Below are 19,854 nucleotides of genomic sequence, written 5' to 3' on the forward strand. Positions count from 1 at the left end.
ATCACCAGGAAGTCGAAAGCTTCTATGAAGACGTGGAATCAGCGATGGGTAGAGTGCAAACTAAATACACTATACTAATGGGCGACTTTAATGCCAAGGTAGGCAAGAAGCAGGCTGGAGACAAGGCAGTGGGGGAATATGGCATAGGCACTAGGAATAGCAGGGGGGAGTTAGTAGTAGAGCTTGCGGAACAGAATAATATGAGGATAATGAATACTTTCTCCTGCAAGTGGGATAGCCGAAAGTGGACGTGGAGGAGCCCGAACGGCGAGACTAGAAATGAAATAGACCTCATACTCTGCGCTAAACCTGGCATCATACAAGATGTGGACGTGCTAGGCAAGGTGCGCTGCAGTGACCACAGGATGGTAAGAACTCGAATTAGCCTAGACCTGAGGAGGGAACGGAAGAAACTGGTACATAAGAAGCCGATCAATGAGTTAGCGGTAAGAGGGGAAATAGAGGAATTCCAGAACAATCTACGGAACATTTATTCGGCTTTAACTCAGGAAGAGGACCTTAGTGTCGATGCAATGAACGACAATCTTGTGGGCATCATTAAGAAGTGTGCAATGGAAGTCGGTGGTAACTTGGTTAGGCAAGATACCAGTAAACTATCGCAGGAGACTAAAGATCTGATCAAGAAACGCCAATGTATGAATGCTTCTAACCCTACAGCTAGAATAGAACTGGCAGAACTTTCGAAGTTAATCAACAAGCGTAAGACAGCTGACATAAGGAAGTATAATATGGATAGAATTGAACATGCTCTCAGGAACGGCGGAAGCCTAAAAACAGTGAAGAAGAAACTAGGAATTGGCAAGAATCAGATGTATGCGTTAAGAGACAAAGCCGGCATTATCATTACTAATATGGATGAGATAGTTCAAGTGGCTGAGGAGTTCTATAGAGATTTATACAGTACCAGTGGCACCCACGACGATAATGGAAGAGAAAATAGTCTAGAGGAATTCGAAGTCCCAAAGGTAACGCCGGAAGAAGTAAAGAAGGCCTTGGGAGATATGAAAAGGGGGAAGGCAGCTGGGGAAGATCAGGTAACAGCAGATTTGTTGAAGGATGGTGGGCAGATTGTTCTAGAGAAACTGGCCACCCTGTATACGCAATGCCTCATGACGTCGAGCGTACCGGAATCTTGGAAGAACGCTAACATAATCCTAATCCATAAGAAAGGGGATGCCAAAGACTTGAAAAATTATAGACCGATCAGCTTACTGTCCGTTGCCTGCAAAATATTTACTAAGGTAATCGCAAATAGAATCAGGAATACCTTAGACTTTTGTCAAGCAAAGGACCAGGCAAGATTCCGTAAAGGCTACTCAACAATAGATCATATTCACACTATCAATCAGGTGATAGAGAAATGTGCGGAATATAACCAACCCTTATATATAGCTTTCATTGATTACGAGAAAGCGTTTGATTCTGTCGAAACCTCAGCAGTCATGGAGGCATTACGGAATCAGGGTGTAGACGAGCCGTATGTAAAAATACTGAAAGATATCTATAGTGGCTCCACAGCCACCGTAGTCCTCCATAAAGAAAGCTACAAAATCCCAATAAAGAAAGGCGTCAGGCAGGGAGATACGATCTCTCCAATGCTATTCACAGCGTGTTTACAGGAGGTATTCAGAGACCTGGATTGGGAAGAATTGGGGATAAAAATTAATGGAGAATACCTTAGTAACTTGCGATTCGCTGATGATATTGCCTTGCTTAGTAACTCAGGGGACCAATTGCAATGCATGCTCACTGACCTGGAGAGGCAAAGCAGAAGAGTGGGTCTAAAAATTAATCTGCAGAAAACTAAAGTAATGTTTAACAGTCTCGGAAGAGAACAGCAACTTACAATAGGCAGCGAGGCACTGGAAGTCGTAAGGGAATACATCTAGTTAGGGCAGGTAGTGACGGCGGATCCGGATCATGAGACGGAAATAATCAGAAGAATAAGAATGGGCTGGGGTGCGTTTGGCAGGCATTCTCAGATCATGAACAGCAGGTTGCCATTATCCCTCAAGAGAAAAGTGTATAATAGCTGTGTCTTACCAGTACTCACCTACGGGGCAGAAACCTGGAGGCTTACGAAAAGTGTTCTACTCAAATTGAGGACGACGCAACGAGCTATGGAAAGAAGAATGATAGGTGTAATGTTAAGGGATAAGAAAAGAGCAGATTGGGTGAGGGAACAAACGCGAGTTAATGACATCTTAGTTGAAATCAAGAAAAAGAAATGGGCATGGGCAGGACATGTAATGAGGAGGGATGATAACCGATGGTCATTAAGGGTTACGGACTGGATCCCAAGGGAAGGGAAGCGTAGCACGGGGCGGCAGAAAGTTAGGTGGGCGGATGAGATTAAGAAGTTTGCAGGGACAGCATGGCCGCAATTAGTACATGACCGGGGTTGTTGAAGTATGGGAGAGGCCTTTGCCCTGCAGTGGGCGTAACCAGGCTGATGATGATGATGGCAGGGTTGTTGATGCCGCAGACGAAACGGTCCTGGAGCAGCGAGTCAGGCTGGTCCCCGAAAACGCAGGCACTCGCTAACCCTCGTAGCGCAGGAACGAATTGCCCGAGGGTCTGTTCTCAGCGGCTTCGGTTGTTGAAACGGAAACGCTCCATTAGTGTGGAAGGTGCCGGGTTGAAATGCGAGCGCAGTATGGCGAGCAGCTCACCCAGCTTCTTAACATGTGGCGTGGCTGGCTTGGGAAAGTCGAGGAAGAGACTGAAGATGCAGTTCCCACGGTTGGCCAGGAAAATGTCCCGCTGTTTGGCCTCGGGTGTGTCGTTTGGCCGGAAGAACATGTGGACTTGTTCTTCGTAAACTGGCCAGGCAGGCCCATCTCCCTCGAATGGCTCGAGCCTTCCATGCAGCGGCATGGCGGCAGCAATGGGGGGCAGTGTTTCGCCACTTGTGGCAGCGTGGGACGATCTGTGGGTACTCGTCACCGTGGGTACTAGTGACAACACGAGTCGCTTCCAGCAGATCACCGCCCACCTAGGAGGCGGCAAGCGTTGCCAGTGGTGCGGCGCCTGTTGGGCCGGTGTCAAGTCTGGCACTATTCACAAGGCCGACTAGTGCAGACCCTCCAGACGGAGCGAGGCTGGCTCAAGCAGCACCCGGCATTGCCACACCTGGCCCGTCAACACCGGTGCCCAGGTAGAGTACTCGACGACAGAGGCCTCCGGAGCATTACTCACCTGTGTAAGAGGCACCGTCGACTTGGCTGGAACGGCGGCAGAGCCTTATGCTCTAAACTTGGACGTTTGTTTCTTTTAGTTAACAAACAAATGGGGGGTGAGGAGGTGTAACAAGCATGTGACGCCCCCTCGGGCATAATCTTCATTGGCCCGCCAGGCTCGGTGGCCTACCAGGCTCGGTAAGCAACATTGTTCAGCGCACCGCAATACACACCGACGAGCACAACTGCGCAGGGTCAGTCGTCGTTCATCACCACCACGCTGCAGAGCATCTATGTAACGGAGGGTGCCTCGAGCCCTCCCTTGTTCACGAACCCGGGCTGATTGTGACCCTGCTTCGTCAGTCTTTCTCATATTATAATTTCGAATATCCCTTATTTTCTCCTTGCTGATTACTTTTGACAGTTTCATGAATTCTGTGTGATCTCTTGATTTGGACACTTCAATTCTTTCTCATTTCTGTATTAGGTCCTTTGTTACTTGGGGGAGCTTGCCTACTGGTTGCCTTGGTGCCTTGCCTGCCATTTCAATTGCTGCCTGTGAAGCCAGCCTCGTTACGGTTTCATTCATTACCTCTATGTCATCATCATCATCTCTCTGTTCTAAGGCTGCATATTTGTTTGCAAGTACCAGCTTAAATTTGTCTGCTTTTACCCTGACTGCCTCCAAGTTGACATGTTTTTTCTTGACCAATCTTACTCTTCCTCGGTTAGAATTGGGGGGAATCCTAGCCCTCACTAACCTATGATCACTGCACTTTACCCTGCCTATCACTTCTACATCCTGCACTATGCTGGGATTGGCAGAAAGTACGAAATCAATTTTATTTCTTGTTTCACCATTAGGGCTTTTCCAGGTCCGCTTTTTGTTCCGACGCATCCTGAAGAAGGTATTCATTATTCGCAGTTTATTCCTTTCTGCAAATTCTACCAGCATCTCTCCTCTAGCGTTCCTAGGCTCAACGCCGTAGTTGCCAATTGCTTGTTCGCCAGCTTACTTTTTCCCCACTTTTGCATTGAAGTCACCCATTACTACAGTATTCCGACTTTGCACTTATCTCATCGCTAATTCAACATTTTCATAAAATTGATCTACTTCATTATCATCATCATCATGACATGGCATTGGAGCATAGGCTTGTACTACCTTTAATCTATACCTCTTATTAAGTTTGATTACGACTACTGCTACCCTCTCATTAATGCTGTAGAATTCGTATATGTTGCCTGCTATGTCCTTATGGATTAGGAATCCTACCCTGTATTGCTTCTTATCTGGCAGACCTCTATAGCGGAGGACATGGCTGTTATTCAGCAACGTATAAGCCTCACCAGTTCTTCTAACCGCGCTAAGGCCGATGATATCCCAAACAATGTCTGATAGTTTGTCGAACAGTACTGCTAAGCTAGCCTCACTCGACAGAGTTCGGCAATTAAAGGTTGACAGGGTCAGTTTCCATTGGTGGCCTGTCTGGACCCATAGATTTTTAGCACCCTCTGCTGCGTTACAGGTCTGACCACCGCCTTGGTCGGGTGCTCCGCAGCTGCTGGGGACTAAGGGCCATGGGTTAATTGTTGGAATCATGAGGGCTGTAGTGGCCAAATACTGTACCAGGGGGGCCAATTCCTGTTCTGGTGAGGGAGTGTCTTTGTTGAAGCTTTGTGGGCCTTTCTAATTTTGTTGTACCTGGATTAGTGTAGCCCCACTCGCTCTCGGCATCTTTTGCCGGTGTCAGGCACTACTCCAAGCCTGTTGGTGTCGGGCACTGGAGGAAGTAAAAGTCCAGCTCACCGTCCTCACAAAAGAAAAAAGAAAAATTTCATAACGATGATTAGAACTTCCGGCTGTGGCAACCAAGCATCCAACATAGCTCAGTCAGATAATCCTGTAGGTGGCGAGGCTACCTTATCGCAGAGAAGTCCAGCCTAGACGGCCCTACATTCCTAAGAGATCCCTTGATTTATCCACCATCGGTGGGCTTTGCTGATCGTCATAGGTTGCACAATGTAGTGTCAGTTATCAGTGGTCCTAACATCGTGGTTCCAGAATCTCACGTATGCATGCGGGCATAAACGCGCCTACGTGCACGATATAATTTCGGCAAATTTGAACAGCACCTAAAACGTCTGTGAAAAAAAAAGGAAGAAAAAGGAAAAAGGTTTCACCACTTACCAAGATGTACAAAGCCGCGGTGCTGGTGGGGCTGTTCAAGTAACAGGGATGTGCACTGCCCGTATCAGCATTGCTGGTCGTCACATGTTGTTCTTTTTGCCGTCCTTGCTCGCTTCCCACATTACCTTATATTTGGCCTTAACTTTCGGCATACTCGACCTTAATTGATTGTTGTTCTGATACACTTTGCCTCAATCTTCCTCTTCTATCAGACGCCTGTGACATGGCCGTCAGCTGCTTAAGCTGCACCGCTTTTGTTCGCCTACCGCTTCAAGCCGTCACATATATCTGTTTGTTATCAACCCCTCCAGTTTCTGACGGCGACTATATTATCACTCCGATTACTGATTTATGACTGATGCATAATGTTACTGTGCCACGTACTGTCACCACACTAGCAGAAAACTGTGTGTTCCTCCCGCTCATAGATTTTAGTCTGATCCCTCAAGTGTTGCCCCACAAGATGTCGCTTGCCCAGCTCACTGCTGTAAGAGACAATGATGTGAAGGCTGTCGCTATGACTGCTCCTGATGAAGCTGAAGTTTCCCGTTCACCAGGTTCTCACAAGATCATTTTTCTAAAAATGATTGGATCAGACCTTTTGTTTGACCAGACTGGTGCTGTCTGCCAGGTTTTGGCCTCATACAGTGACATTTTCTATATCTGTGATCGACCCTTGGGCCAGACTATGATTGTCATCCACCACATCAACACTGGTTACTTTTGCCCATTCACCGTCGGCCTTACCACATGTCCACATCAGAGCGCCAAGTGATTCACAATGAAGTGGCCAAAATGCTTGTGAAGGACATCATCGAACCATCATTTAGTCCTTGGTCCTCCCCCGTCGTCTTAGTAAACAAGAAAGACGGCTCCTAGCATTATCGGCACCTCAACAAAATTGCCAAGAACAACATATACCCTGTTCGCCACATCGATGATACCGTCGACTGCCTCCATGGTGCCATGTTTTCGTCATCTCTGGAACTTTGCTCAGGCTACTGGCAAATTGCTGTTGACGACATTGATCGTGAGAAGACCGCCTTCACAACATTACCCCCAAGGGTAATGTTACAAAGCCAACACAATCCGAGAGAGACATTCTACCTAGAGCAGACGACGAAGAAGACGGGTCTATTTGGTGTGCAGGCTGTCCATCATCTTGGTTGCTGCTGTATACCTCAGTGCAAATACATTGTAAATGGTCATGCCTCGTGTCATTTTACGTAACAATGTGTACTTCATAACCAGGTCAGCCACGGTCAGCAACACATGCATCCATGATGCTGATAAGAGGCTTCTGCACAATAACAGCATTTGCCCAGTGATCCACATTGTGAATGCCAAAATGTTCAGTGTTAGCTGAGAACACTGATATTCACAGAATAAATATGAATGGTAAGAAACATGTTTGTTTGCAAAGCAGTTTAAGACAGGTCACGATTCAAATAAGTGGAGCAACACTAACAGTAAGCAAAGCATCAATTGACCCAAACGTAATCGAAGATGCCAGTTCACTGCCATACCAGAATCACATGGTCCCAGCCAATACACAGCGCACATAAGTTCTAGCATACCCCAGAGCTGGAAGAGCTAGAGTGTGATACGAAGGAAACAACTGCAATGTGATATTGTGCTATCGCAGTCCCAGCATGATGTGCACATGCCTGCTGTTCCAACAAAATGTACCCAACGGATCCCAGTAACCTGTGAGATTATTGTCTTCATCTAGAGGTGTTTATTTGGCTGAGCTCGGAGCAGCGCAACGTCGACGGGCAGGGCAGTCACAGCTTCCAAGCATGAGAGCCGTTGCACTCGACCCACTAGCGTTTAGAGCCAGTAGTGCTGAACCCACTAACGTCTCTCTTCGCTACAATCACCCCCCCCCACCCCCCCCACCCCTGGAGCGAGAAGGGAGCCGTCCGGCGACCCAACAGCTCGTCACGATGAGCGGGTCGTAGTAACGCTTTAAATGGTCGACATGGACAATGTCTCGTTCACGGCGGCGCATGTGTGAAGATGGCTCAGCTGGTTCTATGACATAGTTCACAGGAGATGTGCATTCGAGAACACGATAAGGGCCTTCATACTTGCGGACCAGTTTTTATGAGAGGCCAGGGGCAGTTAAAGGGAGTGAGAGCCACACGAGCGCTCCCGGATCGAAGGTGACCGTGACAGTGGCGTCACCGCGAGTGCTCCTCTGGCGCTCTTGATCATCAGAAGTAAAGGCCCGTGCGAGGTCGCGGCACTCTTCTGCATGTCTAACCGTGGCAGAAATAGGCATGCACTCGGACGCATCCGACCGGTACGGAAGAATGGTGTCGATGGTGTGCAAAGGGTGTCGACCATACAGCAAGAAATAGGGTGAAAATCCAGTGGTGCTCTGTGTAGCAGTATTATACGCGTAGGTGACGAATGCCAGAATGGCGTCCCAGTTCGTGGGGTCGGAGGCAACGTACATTGAAAGCATGTCGCCGAGCGTACGCTTGAAGCGTTCTGTGAGGCCATTCATTCGAGGGTGGTATGCCGTAGTCGTACGATGAACAACGTGGCGCTCTTTGAGAATCACTTCAACTACTTCCAACAGGAAGACACGTCCGCGATCGCTGAGCAGTTCTTGAGGTGGACCATGCCGCAGGATGAATCGGCAAAGCAGGAATGATGCAACATCGCACACTGTAGCTGCTGGGAGAGCAGCGGTTTCAGCGTATTGACACGTGTACTTATCTTTATCGGGCAACCACGTTTCGCCGCCTAACAGATGTTATCGCACAGTGCGGGACGCACCTGCATGTATCCGAAGTCTCTGGAATGTTATCGATGCTTCTATCCACTGCCTGTTGTCGCCGAACATCGTGTTATCTGATTTCATCGCATGACGCAAATTGTGTAGAACTTTGTGGAAGGCACGCGGGTCCCAACGATTAGTTTGGAACATTCGATGACTGCTGTATAAAAGCCGACGCGCTGGACCCGCTGATCAGATTTTCGACGATCGCCGACTGTGTTCGCCGCTTTCGTTGTGCTATAAGTGTAGCCTGTTTTGTGGGCACAGGTTCGCCCAATAAAATCTAGTTTTGCCTTTCACAGTATTGCTACTGTGTTCTTAACGTCACCACCACGTGACAGTATCGTGTAAGGTGATCTACTGCCACAATGGCCCAGCGGGTACCATCCGACGTCAGGGGAAGTGGCCCATACAAATCGATGCCAACATGCCCGAACGGCCGGGTAGGGCAGGGTAGAGGCTGCAGACCAGCTTTTCGACGCTGCAGTCGGGGCATGAGTGAACGAACTTTTGAGTGTAGTTGTACATTCCTCACCAGTAGTAGTGTCGTCGGAGGCGCTGGTAGGTTTTGAAAAGTCCCGAGTGAGCACACTGTGGATCAGAGTGGAACGATGCGCAGATTTGAGAACGCAGGCTTCGAGGTACAACTAATAACCACTGGCGGCCGTCAGAGGTGTAATTGCGTCGGTGGAGCAGGTCGTCGCGAATGGCGAAATGGCGAGCTTGACGGCGCAATGCACGAGTGGTTGGCTGCGATGACGGATCAGCAAGGCAGTCTATGATGGAGGCAATCCAGGGGTCCTTGTGCTGCTCATAAGCGATGTTCCCAATGTCGATGGAAGAAACGTCAAGCTGGGGTATTGCGCAGCAGGCATTGTTGTCTGGCAAGGGAGAACGTGAGAGGGCGTCAGCATCAGCATGCTGGCGTCCGTTGCGGTACAGTACGCGGATATCGTAATCCTGTAAGCGAAGCGCCCAGCGGGTGAGACGGCCTGAGGGATCCTTCAATGACGACTGCCAGCATAGTGCATGGTGGTCCTTGACGACATCTAATTGGAGACCATCGCTTCTGAGCAGCGCAAGTGCACCGGACGGCTCCCTTCTCGCTCGGGGGGTGATTGTAGCGAAGGAGACGCTAGTGGGTTCAGCGCTACTGGCTCTAAACGCTAGTGGGTCGAGCGCTCCTGCTCAGCAACGGCTCTCGTGCTTGGAAGCTGTGACTGCCCTGCCTGTTGACGTTGCGCTGCTCCGTGCTCTGCCAAATAAACACCTTAGGAATTGGTGGAGGTGCGGGGTAAAGTCAGAGGCAAAAACAACAATGTCGTCGAGATAACATAAGCACGTGTGCCACTCCAAAACGCATAGAACTGTGTCCATCATGCGTTCAAAGGTTGCTGGCGCATTAGAAAGTCCAAACGGCATGATGTTAAGTTCGTATAAGCCGTTGGGTGTGACAAAGGCTGTCTTCAGCCTATCGATGTCAGCCATGGGTACTTGCCAATAGCCGGAGTGTAAATCTAGAGATGAAAAGAATTCTGCTCCGTGTAGGCTATTAATGGCGTCATCGATTGGTGGCAGCGGGTATACATCTTTGCGAGTGATCTTGTTCAGGCGCCGATAGTCTACACAGAACTGTACCGAGCCGTCTTTTTTTGTAACAAGGACGACAGGGGATGCCCATGGACTGTTCGAGGATCAGATCACTTCGCGGAGAAGCATATCGTCTACTTGGTCATTAATCACACGACGTTCTGTGGTAGAGACGCGATATGGTTGTTGCCGCAATGGCGGTTGCGAGCCAGTGTCAATATGGTGCGTGACAGCAGACGCGCCCGGCCCAGGGAAGGTTGCCCATCATCAAAAGAAGAACGAACTTCTTCTAAGATGCGCAGAAGCTGCGAACGCTGAGGTCGGGTGAGGCCATCGGCAGCAGATGAATCGAACACACTTGTGGGCAAAGGGTCGGACGTAGAGAGAGAACTGAGCGTGTTGTAACTGGCGCAGGATGTGTCTTCTGGAAGATCCGTAATTTGTACGGCGTCGATCACTTCTATGTGGCCAAGACATTCACCTTGAAGCAGCATCACAAAGTATGAGAAGGGGTTACAGAACAAAATAGCTGTGGAGCCCTGTTTGACGTTCAGAGTCGCAAAAGGCAGCAGCAGACCTTTTCGAGTATAAAAGCGGCCCGACGGTGAAAGTGGTGCGATGGCGTCAGAGAGGCTGCTGTAATGCATTGATACAATCACTGACGAGTTGGGAGGAACGTTGGTGTCGTGCCTGACGAGTAGTTTGTTCGCAAAAGAAGCATTATCGGCAAGCGTCATATCCGAGATCGGCGACAGTTCTAGTTCGGCCCGTGCACAATGAATGACGGCATCGTGGCGGGCGAGAAAGTCCCACCCCAGGATAACTTCGTGGGAGCACGAGGAAATCACAATAAATTCGACTGCGTATACAACGTCCTCGATGAGAACACGAGCGGTGTACGCCGCAATCGGGTGAATACGCTGTGCACCTGCTGTGCAGAGGGCGAATCCAGCAATGGGCGTCGTAACCTTTCGAAGAAAGCGACAAAGCTTTGCGTCCATAACTGATACAGCGGCTCCGGTATCCATGAGGGCATATGTGCGCACACCGTCAACTAACACGTCTATCACATTGGTCAGGCTATGTTGAGGACTTCCGCGTTTCGACGGCGTCGCAGCCCTTGCCTCATGGACTGCGACGACTAGTTTTCCTCCTCCCGAGCTTCGGGACGAGGCCGCATCGGTGATGGGGAGCGTCGGTGTGGAGAAGTTGAGCGGCAGATGTTGGCGGACCGGCGGAATGGTGGTGACGCAGCCCGAGGTTCGTCGTCCTAATAAGGGCGCGGAGAACCCGCCATAGAACTTGGCACATATGGTGTAGCGCTAGGCGACTGCAAGCGACTACAGTGGCGTGCGATGTGGCCTGCATAGCCGCACGCATGACATATCGGTCGATTGTCCGCTGTATGCCACCGGGTCGTTGTGGCAGGTCCCATCCATGTGGAAGGATGCAATGGACGTGGTGGCTGGTGAAGTGATTGCATAGCAGGCTGTTGTCGGGGCATAGCGCGGACTTCGGCGTATGTGAGAGGTCCCCGTTGAGGGAGTTTTTGAGGCTGGGTGAGGACTTCCGCTTAACTGAGTGGCACAGCCGTCGGGATCTGTTGGGGCCTGGCCATGACTTCGGCGTAGCTGTGAGGCGCAGCCGCAGGAACATGCTGGTGGTGCTCAGGCAAAACTTTGTGCAGTTCTTGCGCTATGACACGGCGAAGCGGAGGTGCAAAACTTGGCATAGGCACGTGTACCGACTGCGGCTGTGCAAAATCCATCAACGAGAGTTGCCGGGCAACTTCCTCGCGGACGAACGCCTTCATTTCTGCGAGCAACGCTGCCTGGTTGGACATGGCAGCCAAACCAGCGAGGTGTTCGTCAACCGGTAGAGATCGACGGGTCAGTGACCGCTGCCTGCGGAGTTCTTCATAGCTCTGGCACAGTGACAATTTCAGCCACAGAGCATGGACTTTTGGCCAGCAATATGCTAAAGGCGTCGTCTTCTATGCCCTTCAGGATGTTTCGGATTCGATCAGATTCTGCCATGGTCGAATTGACTTTCCTGCATAGGTCCAGGACATCTTCGATATAACTGGTGAATGTTTCGCCTGACTGTTGAGCTCGTTCTCGCAAACGTTGCTCGGCACGCAGCTTGCGAACAGCAGGGCGACCAAATACATCGGCGAGGGAAGTCTTAAATTCCGACCATGTCTGGAACTCTGCTTGATGGTTGTTATACGACAGGCTGGCCACTCCAGCGAGGTAGAACAGAACATGGCTCAGTTTGGCCGCTTCGTCCCACTTGTTATGGTTGCCTACCCTGTCGTACGCAGTGAGCCATTTGTCCACGTCAGTGTCGTCCGCTCCAGTGTAGATAGGAGGGTCGCGATGACGAGGCACCCCGGGACACGCAGTGGGTGCAGGAGGAGGCGTTTGCTGGGAGGCGTCTTGGGGCATGGTAGATGGTAGGGTACGGGACTGGAGTTCCAGGATGATCCTCTGAGGGTACCCCGCACACTCCACCAATTCTAAAGGTGTTTATTTGGCAGAGCTCGGAGCAGCGCAATGTCGACGGGCAGGGCAGTCACAGCTTCCAAGCACGAGAGCCGTTGCTGAGCAGGAGCGCTCGACCCACTAGCGTTTAGAGCCAGTAGCGCTGAACCCACTAGCGTCTCCCTTCGCTACATTCATAACAAGTAAAACTTTGTGAACCACTACAGTAATGATAGAATCAAGTGGCAGGGCCTATAATAAATGAATATTCGTTGCTCATTGTGTATCGCTAGGTCATGCTTTCTGTCATCCATGCAGCTGCTGGAGTACATTGAGGGCTTGGCAGAGGCTCTTGTTGAGAAAGGGAACTTGGACGGCGTCCTCCTTACAGGTGATGACTCTGTGGATATGATAGGGAGGAGTTTTTCTGTAGCAGCCTCCTTCATTGCTTGTAGGCATGAGTGAGGAAGGCTCTCAGTTGCTGCAGCGCTACCTGGACCGCACCGGGGACGTGCAGACAGTGAGCGTGGCCGCCCTGCAGAGCTACCCAAGCCCCCTGAGCTCGAGTCCCCGGGCACAGCTCTGGGTTGACCACTACCGCCACCTGCTGGACCAGTGGCAGCTGTGGTACCAGAGGTGGGCTCCACTGTGTGCCGCATGGGCACATACACTGCTCCACAAGCGGGCTTGCTGGCAGCAGGAAGCTTGAAGCTTTTGATCATTTCTCACAAATTGTCAGGGTGACAGTTGTGTCTAATCAGTCTCTCTACTGCACCATGCATGCCGTTATACTGTGTGTCCCAGCTAATGTTACCTAAGCGGTTCAATGAAAAAAAAAAAAAAAGGAGATTACATAAACACTGCACAATACAATTATGACTTAGGGTGTTTGGTAGACAGAGGTTTGGTCAACACCGTAGGTCTTATAATGGTACCGTACATTCTGCTTTTCTAATCTTTTCTTTCTTGGTTTTCTCTTTATTTTTTTTCATTGAATATCTTGGCTAACACTAGCTGAACACCCTATATGTTGGCACTCACTGGTTCTGAACAAGGAGAGATAGAATGAAGGGCAGTGTACAGTGCAGTCCACTTATAACGATATCAAGAAGAACGAAAAATCTGATCATTATGACCAATCATCACTCTATCTGGACTGCCCTAAAAAAAAAAAAAAAGAAAGCTGCCAAACATATCTTTGTAGCTTTGAAACCAAATTTGCCACTTACAATAAAGAATTGGCATTGTTTAAAGAAGGCTGTAAAAAATTAAATGTTTATTTGTACCTCTAAACAGCATGTCAAGCATTAGGCATGCTGAAATAGTCAGAAATCTGCACTCGCTTTCACAGAAGTTTCAGATTCACAACCACGGTGTGCGTCACATCCAGCGGCTGCGTGAATATTGACGGCTATAATTTAGCCTACATGAAATCAATGAGCGACTCTATCAACGACAGTGCACTTTGTGTAGACGTTGGGATCGGTGGGAAAGACGGGCCACTGTCAATCTCGTTGCCTCCGTCACACTATGCTGCCATCTATCGCAACAACTATCATCCCGTCGGAAATTTTTCACAGAACGAGGCAGCGCTATCTGTACTCAGAAACTCCTCCATCGAAGCACCACCTATTTTATCGCCAGTAGCGACATGCACCCAGAGTTCGGTAATGTCAGCAGCTGCTACCATTGTTGGTTTCACACATGGGGGTTTCGCCTTAGTGCACAAAGCCCGCCATTTCCGTTCATTGGCATAGTCACTGGTTCTAGCCTTCATGACTGTGGCTCTCACTGTTTTCAGAATCGTCGATACTATTGACTGCAAGAGCTGGTACTTTGAGTCTTGCAAAATTTGCAGCTTCGTCTCAAGCGACACAGCTTTGTGCTTTGTCGGGGCACCTACTACTGCTTCCGCGGCACATTTCTACGCTCGCTGAGAAAGAGAGGGAGATAATTTTTCTATGGAGAGATTGTAGAAAGAGAGCGCAGAAGCGGTTCGCTTCTTGCTTTTCTTTTTTTTCTGGACGCTCACCGGCGACGCAGACATGAAGCAGCTGGCACCATCTTGTGACAGGCTGCGCGAGCTTGCGATGCTCTCTGTGGCTTTCGAAATTGGCGCATTGACGGGACGCGCTGCGCAGTAGTGGCAGCAGATATGAACTCGCGTAGGCAAGCTTTTCACCCCGTTTCGGTGAAGGGGAACTTAGCAAAGCAAATTTCACAATTATTTTGCGTGGTAAACGCTGGCCGAAATGCAGAATTTCGATCATTATATGCGATATGCCATGAATAACATATCATCATACATATCATGAAAAGCTAACAAACACTGACACCAAGGACAACATAGGGGAAATTACTTGTGCTTAATAAATGAAATAAAGAAACGATAAATTAATGGAAATAAAAGTGGATGAAAAAGCAACTTGCCGCAGGTGGGAACCGAACCCACAACCTTCACATTTCGCATCCAATGCTCTACCAATTGAGCTACCGCAGCGCTGTTTCCCCATCCACTTTCTTGGGTATTTATGTGTCCTAGTAGAACCCTGGGAGTGTTAGCCAGCGCCATCACTCACATACCTTGGCGGCGGACGTGGAACATCCTTTTTGCCGCAGGCGTCACGAGAACATGATCTTTTTGGGTGAAGGCAACTGGTCAATAAACCCACACATGCTACCTGAAGGCATCAATGCTGCTGGATTCGAGACCCTCGTTATGTAATAAACGAGAAGAGAGGGGGTTAACCGAGGGTCCCGATTTTTATTAGTCTTATCATGATATGACTAATAAAAATCGGGACCCTCGGTTAACCCCCTGTCTTCTCGTTTATATCATCATACAGGCACATTGGAAGGGAGGCTGGGTGCCTCCCCCCCCCCCCCCACTCGCACCACCATTCCTCAAGGCTCACATACATTCCTAAAGCACCGCCAAATCATTCTCGAGACTGGAAAGCTGTTCGGCCGTCAACATTTTGCTGACTTTTTCACTCCTTTTGGATGGCGGTAGTTATTGGCATCTCCTAGGGTGTGAAGGCCAGTTTTCTCATAGATTCAGTGCCCGCACAATTAGCTTGAGATGTGTTCGTTGTCACCATCTATGGCAACGGTCACATGCATCACTGTTGCTTTGTTAGTTTAACCTTCTTTGTTGAGACTGATCCAGAGACCAGAAAAGGGATTCAGTTCATAGTCAGTGGGTCTGTACGCTCGTGGAACGAGTTGCAGCCGGAGAGAACGCCAGTTGTGCTTAACTTTCCCTTTTGCTTCATAATTTTCTCGAGTGATAGCTCGCTGCGACACTGGCATATCCTAGGAACCATATACTTGGGATATAGGTTAGATGAAGTGGAAAATAAGATCATGCGAAACAGCGTCCATGATCAAACCCTGCAATAAACGTTAAACCCATAAGGAATATGAATGTCACTCGTTAGCTCGTCTGGTTATTCCCTAATTGTGCAGCACTTTTCATGCAAAATTGGCAACTGGAAACAAGAGTTGCATGGAGTTGAGAAATTAAGCCATCTACTAAGGGAAAGAGCCGAGGCAATAGCCAAACAGGGAGGAAAAACAAAAATTAACAAATTTAACTTTTGCTTGTGAAACTATTTATGGATGAACATCTCTTTATTTAAAAAGGAAGTAGAGGAATCACTGCAAGAAGTGGAGAAGGATTCCGTATATTTTCAATGACGCTTCTACAGTTATCAATCTAACCGCCTGACGTAGCCACCTCTCTGCTATGCTTATGTGGATGTTTTGCTAATCTTCCATGGTGGGGGCAGTAAGTCTAGAACCGCAGCGTCCTACGCTCTACGCAGTTGTACGCAACTTCCCAAATACCTAACAATACGAGTCAGTTTGGCACTTGGTAGAGTAGTGAACGAGACATCGAAAAGAACTGTTATTGTTCTGCAAATATATAGTTCTCTGTATTTCTTCCAGATCTAATTTTTTAAAAATGCTACGGGAAACGTTTATTTTACACTTCCGCTTGTTTACTTGTTCGTGGCAGTGTTTTTCCTGCTATTCTTTCTTGCGCGAGTCCATTTGATGTGGTTCCTCTCACAGGATAATCTCACAGGTGTATACCTGTAAGCTACACCTTATTTCATTTCTCTTTTGTGGGTTTACATGTTTTTATGGGGTACGGTGGGCATTGTTCACATTTACACTAAAAAATTCACCCCCCCCCCTCATTTGCACAGAAAAGTTACCTGGGGTTGGCCCCGCCCCGAAAAAGAATCCTGTCGTTATATATGGGTCTTTTTCTCATAGCCGTAATGCACAACTTGATACTCTGAAGCCAACTCATCGTTATAACCGATATATAGTTATATGTGGTATCATTATACTAAGTGGACTGCACTGTATGAAGAGATGGGTAGATGAGGACATGAAAGCTTTTATTTGCATGCAATTGGATTAATTTTGACCAGCTGGGGGTCTCTAATGCGCACACAAGGAGTGGTACATGAGTGCTCTTGCATTCTGGCCCCCATCAGAGTGGTGCTGCTGCGGTCGGGAAGAATTCCCAAATGTACACAAGCTCCACCAGATGCACTTGAATGTATGACAATGCATGCACAAATAGAGGACGGATTTAGTCGTGACAGTTGATTGGTCAGCTATTGGCTGAGTGGTCAGTATCATCATTGCCACTTTCCTATTTGAAGTTGTATGACACCTGTGGTGTAGGTGCCAGTTTGACTGCCAGTGGGTGCGCCAGCATGCAGCCAGCGTTCCGGCACAGCAGGTGTTGGTGAGCTGCAACTTCTGCAGCCTGGCTGCCTCCCCTTACCTGCAGATGCTGCAAGGGGGTCGCCACCACCAGGGCAACAAGGGCACACACCTGACTACAGCCACCTCACAGAACAAGACCAAGGTGGGTCAAATAGAGGCTCCGAAGACATTGTTCTTTATTTCAGGAAAAACGAAAAGCTTGCATGGCACTCTTGTCAGTTCGCAAGCACCTTCTGTAATTAAAGTAATTGCACATTCATGGAAAAACCATGCAGGCAAGCCAAATTAAGCATCACCATCAGTGTATGTCCATGTGTAGGGGGTGTTCTCTATCACTTTCTGTTATAATGTGGCATCTGGTATAAATATTGGATAGACTGGTCAGTGCCTGAACATTTGCTTGCCCGAGCATGCGAACAATGTAAACATGAAAAATGAGCACATGAAGTTCACTAGTGGCCTGCGTGTGGATGTAAATTCAACAAGTGCACTAGCATGCACATATCCAAGTGCTGGTGAACATGGAAGACGGCAGAAGTAGCAAAAGGATTAGCATGTCGCTGTGGCATTGATCCACCTGCTTCAAAAGGCATGATCATTCCTGAATCTCAATCCTGCACATGCCACATCATAATGCAGTGTCGGGCGAGCTGTTTTATTCCCCATCCCACAATTTTTTGTGCACATTATTTATTTTTATTTCTTACCGTGTATATAATCCTGCCATTTCAAAATAAAGTTTAGTTTGTGGGGATGTGCGACTCTCACACTTCCCCTGATATGTTGTTTTCCAACATAGCTCCCGACTCCTGTAATCCGGCGTTGCCGTGTGGCCTGGTGCCCGCGGCAGTCGGTGTGGTTAAAGCGCATGGCGAGAGAAGGCGTAAGTGTGGCTCTGCTAACGCCACCTAACAGCGGGGTTACTTGGGCGCGGAAAGGAGAAGGCTCTTCCTCTCTGGCTTGGGGTCGGCAAGCGGCACGGACGTTCTTTGTGTGCGCTGATCCATGCTTCTGTGAAACCCGTCTCATGAAGCCTACCCATGGACGAACACGATCGTTCGAACGCGCCACCGTTCGCGTGACCATATGCACTAACGACTAGGCATTGGTGTCCAGCATGGGGCGAACATATTCACTCGTTATCCGGTCGCGGTGAGTCGGACTTCCGTGATTTGTCACGCGCCCATCGGCACCCACATCTGGCTGCTCAACGTCGACCTCTTGGGGCATTGGACGGTAGTTTTTACACTTTTGCTTCGTTCGAGACCTTTGTTTGACCCGAAGTGTAGGGCTAGCATGGATTTTGACCGCTAGTATCAGTGGCATGCTTTCTTGAGCGAGGTGACGCTGGCTGTAGTGTGTTTGAACTTTTCAACATGCTAAGCCTTTTTGCAAATGCTTTTTTTAATGACATTCGTCGCTATGAGAGCCACGTGGTCTACATCCTGGGAGAGTGAGGCTTAGCGCCCGCGGAGCATTGGCAAGCCTGAAGTGAGTGAGTACAGAAGCCTTGTGCGTGGTCTGAATTGATGTAACTAGCTTCTTTTATCTCTTTCTTTGATTCGGAGGAAGTCGCAGCTCTGGCAGCTGGGTGGCTGTGGGCCACGGGTGCTGCTACGGGCTGACTGGTATTGTGGCCTGGCACCGGGCACTCCGACACCGTCTGGAACAGTGAGCGCCGTCAACTCGGATGCTGTGTGCACCGAGCGGGGTAGGACCACCTAACAGAGCTGACTGCTGCTGCTTGTTTTGCGCCCATTGGTGTTGTTTTTTGGATGCTGGTTGTTGTCAGGGTAGCGATGCTTTAGGCCTAAGGCTTTACGAAACTGCCTGTCGCACGTTGAGCGACACAACCTGGTGGACAGTGGCGTTGAGGTGTTGCACTTTAATTACTTCCCTCATTCTAGTTAGCCTCGTACGAATTGAAATTACATGTTCGACTCAAGGAAGCGAGCTTCGTTCACGTGAACTTAGCATCTGAGTAGCCACCCGATCCTTTGCTAGCCGAGTTGAACATCGTACCACATGGGCGAGGCGCATGCAGAATTTCTCTCCCTTGTGCTACTTTAGTGTTTGATGAGTGCGTTGAGTGTACTCAGCGTGAGTGGAGTCGCCCCTCGTTTGCTGTCACCTGCACATCGTCTGTGCTCTACTGCTCCGGACTACGATCAAGCCACCCTGGCCAATGGTGATGCTGTGGCCAGTTCGGCGCAGAGACTTCAGCGGCCGCCTGTATCCAGCTCACAACCCTCGGTGGCAGAGAAAAGAGCCGGCGGGCACCAACAGCTACGGCGGCTCTCGCCAGCAGGACGTGAGCGACGCTTACTCGTACTCACTGCTGTGTGGCCGTTTCTGGAGTTCTGGCTTGGAATCATGCCGAGTCTGCAGAGCTGCTGCTGTGACCAGTGGACGTCAGCGGTGTACTCAAGGACAATGTTGGCTCGCACATTATGGACAGCGTGTGGACATATCCTCGGCGCGGCCACTGTTGCATGTACTAACTTGTTCACGAAGTGCTCGTTGACATTAGACCGTGAGACATGTTTCGCCAGAATATGTAGTGATTTAAGGTTGGGGGGATGTGGGGATGCACGACTCTCACGTGTACCCTGATATGTTGTTTTCCTGCATAGCTCCCGTCTCCTGTAATCCGGCTTCGCCGCGTGGCCTGGTGCCCGCGGCAGTCGGTGGGGTTGAAGCGCATTGCGAGAGATGGCGCGAGTGTGGCTCTGCTAACACCACCTAACAGCGGGGTTACTTGGGCGCGGAAAGGAGAAGGCTCTTCCTCTTTGGCTCGGGGTCGGCGAGCGGCATGGACGTTCTGCGTGTGCGCCAATTCATGCTTCTGCGAGA

At 49.3% G+C, this 19,854-nt stretch overlaps 1 protein-coding gene across 5 annotated transcripts in view; it reads left to right on the plus strand.

Annotated features, from left to right (window-relative positions):
* The window catches only part of mio (GATOR complex protein mio), a 547,780-nt gene that overhangs the window by 351,879 nt on the left and 176,047 nt on the right, over positions 1 to 19,854 (plus strand). For all 5 annotated transcript variants that reach the window (XM_072286653.1, XM_072286650.1, XM_072286651.1 and 2 more), the window contains 3 exons: positions 12,571 to 12,643; positions 12,708 to 12,888; positions 16,957 to 17,143. In XM_072286653.1, coding sequence (XP_072142754.1) covers positions 12,571 to 12,643; positions 12,708 to 12,888; positions 16,957 to 17,143 — 441 coding nt within the window. The remainder of the gene's footprint in view (positions 1 to 12,570; positions 12,644 to 12,707; positions 12,889 to 16,956; positions 17,144 to 19,854) is intronic.

The sequence above is a fragment of the Dermacentor andersoni genome, chromosome 2 (genome assembly GCF_023375885.2).
Source record: "Dermacentor andersoni chromosome 2, qqDerAnde1_hic_scaffold, whole genome shotgun sequence".
Classification (NCBI taxonomy): Eukaryota; Metazoa; Arthropoda; class Arachnida; order Ixodida; family Ixodidae; genus Dermacentor; species Dermacentor andersoni.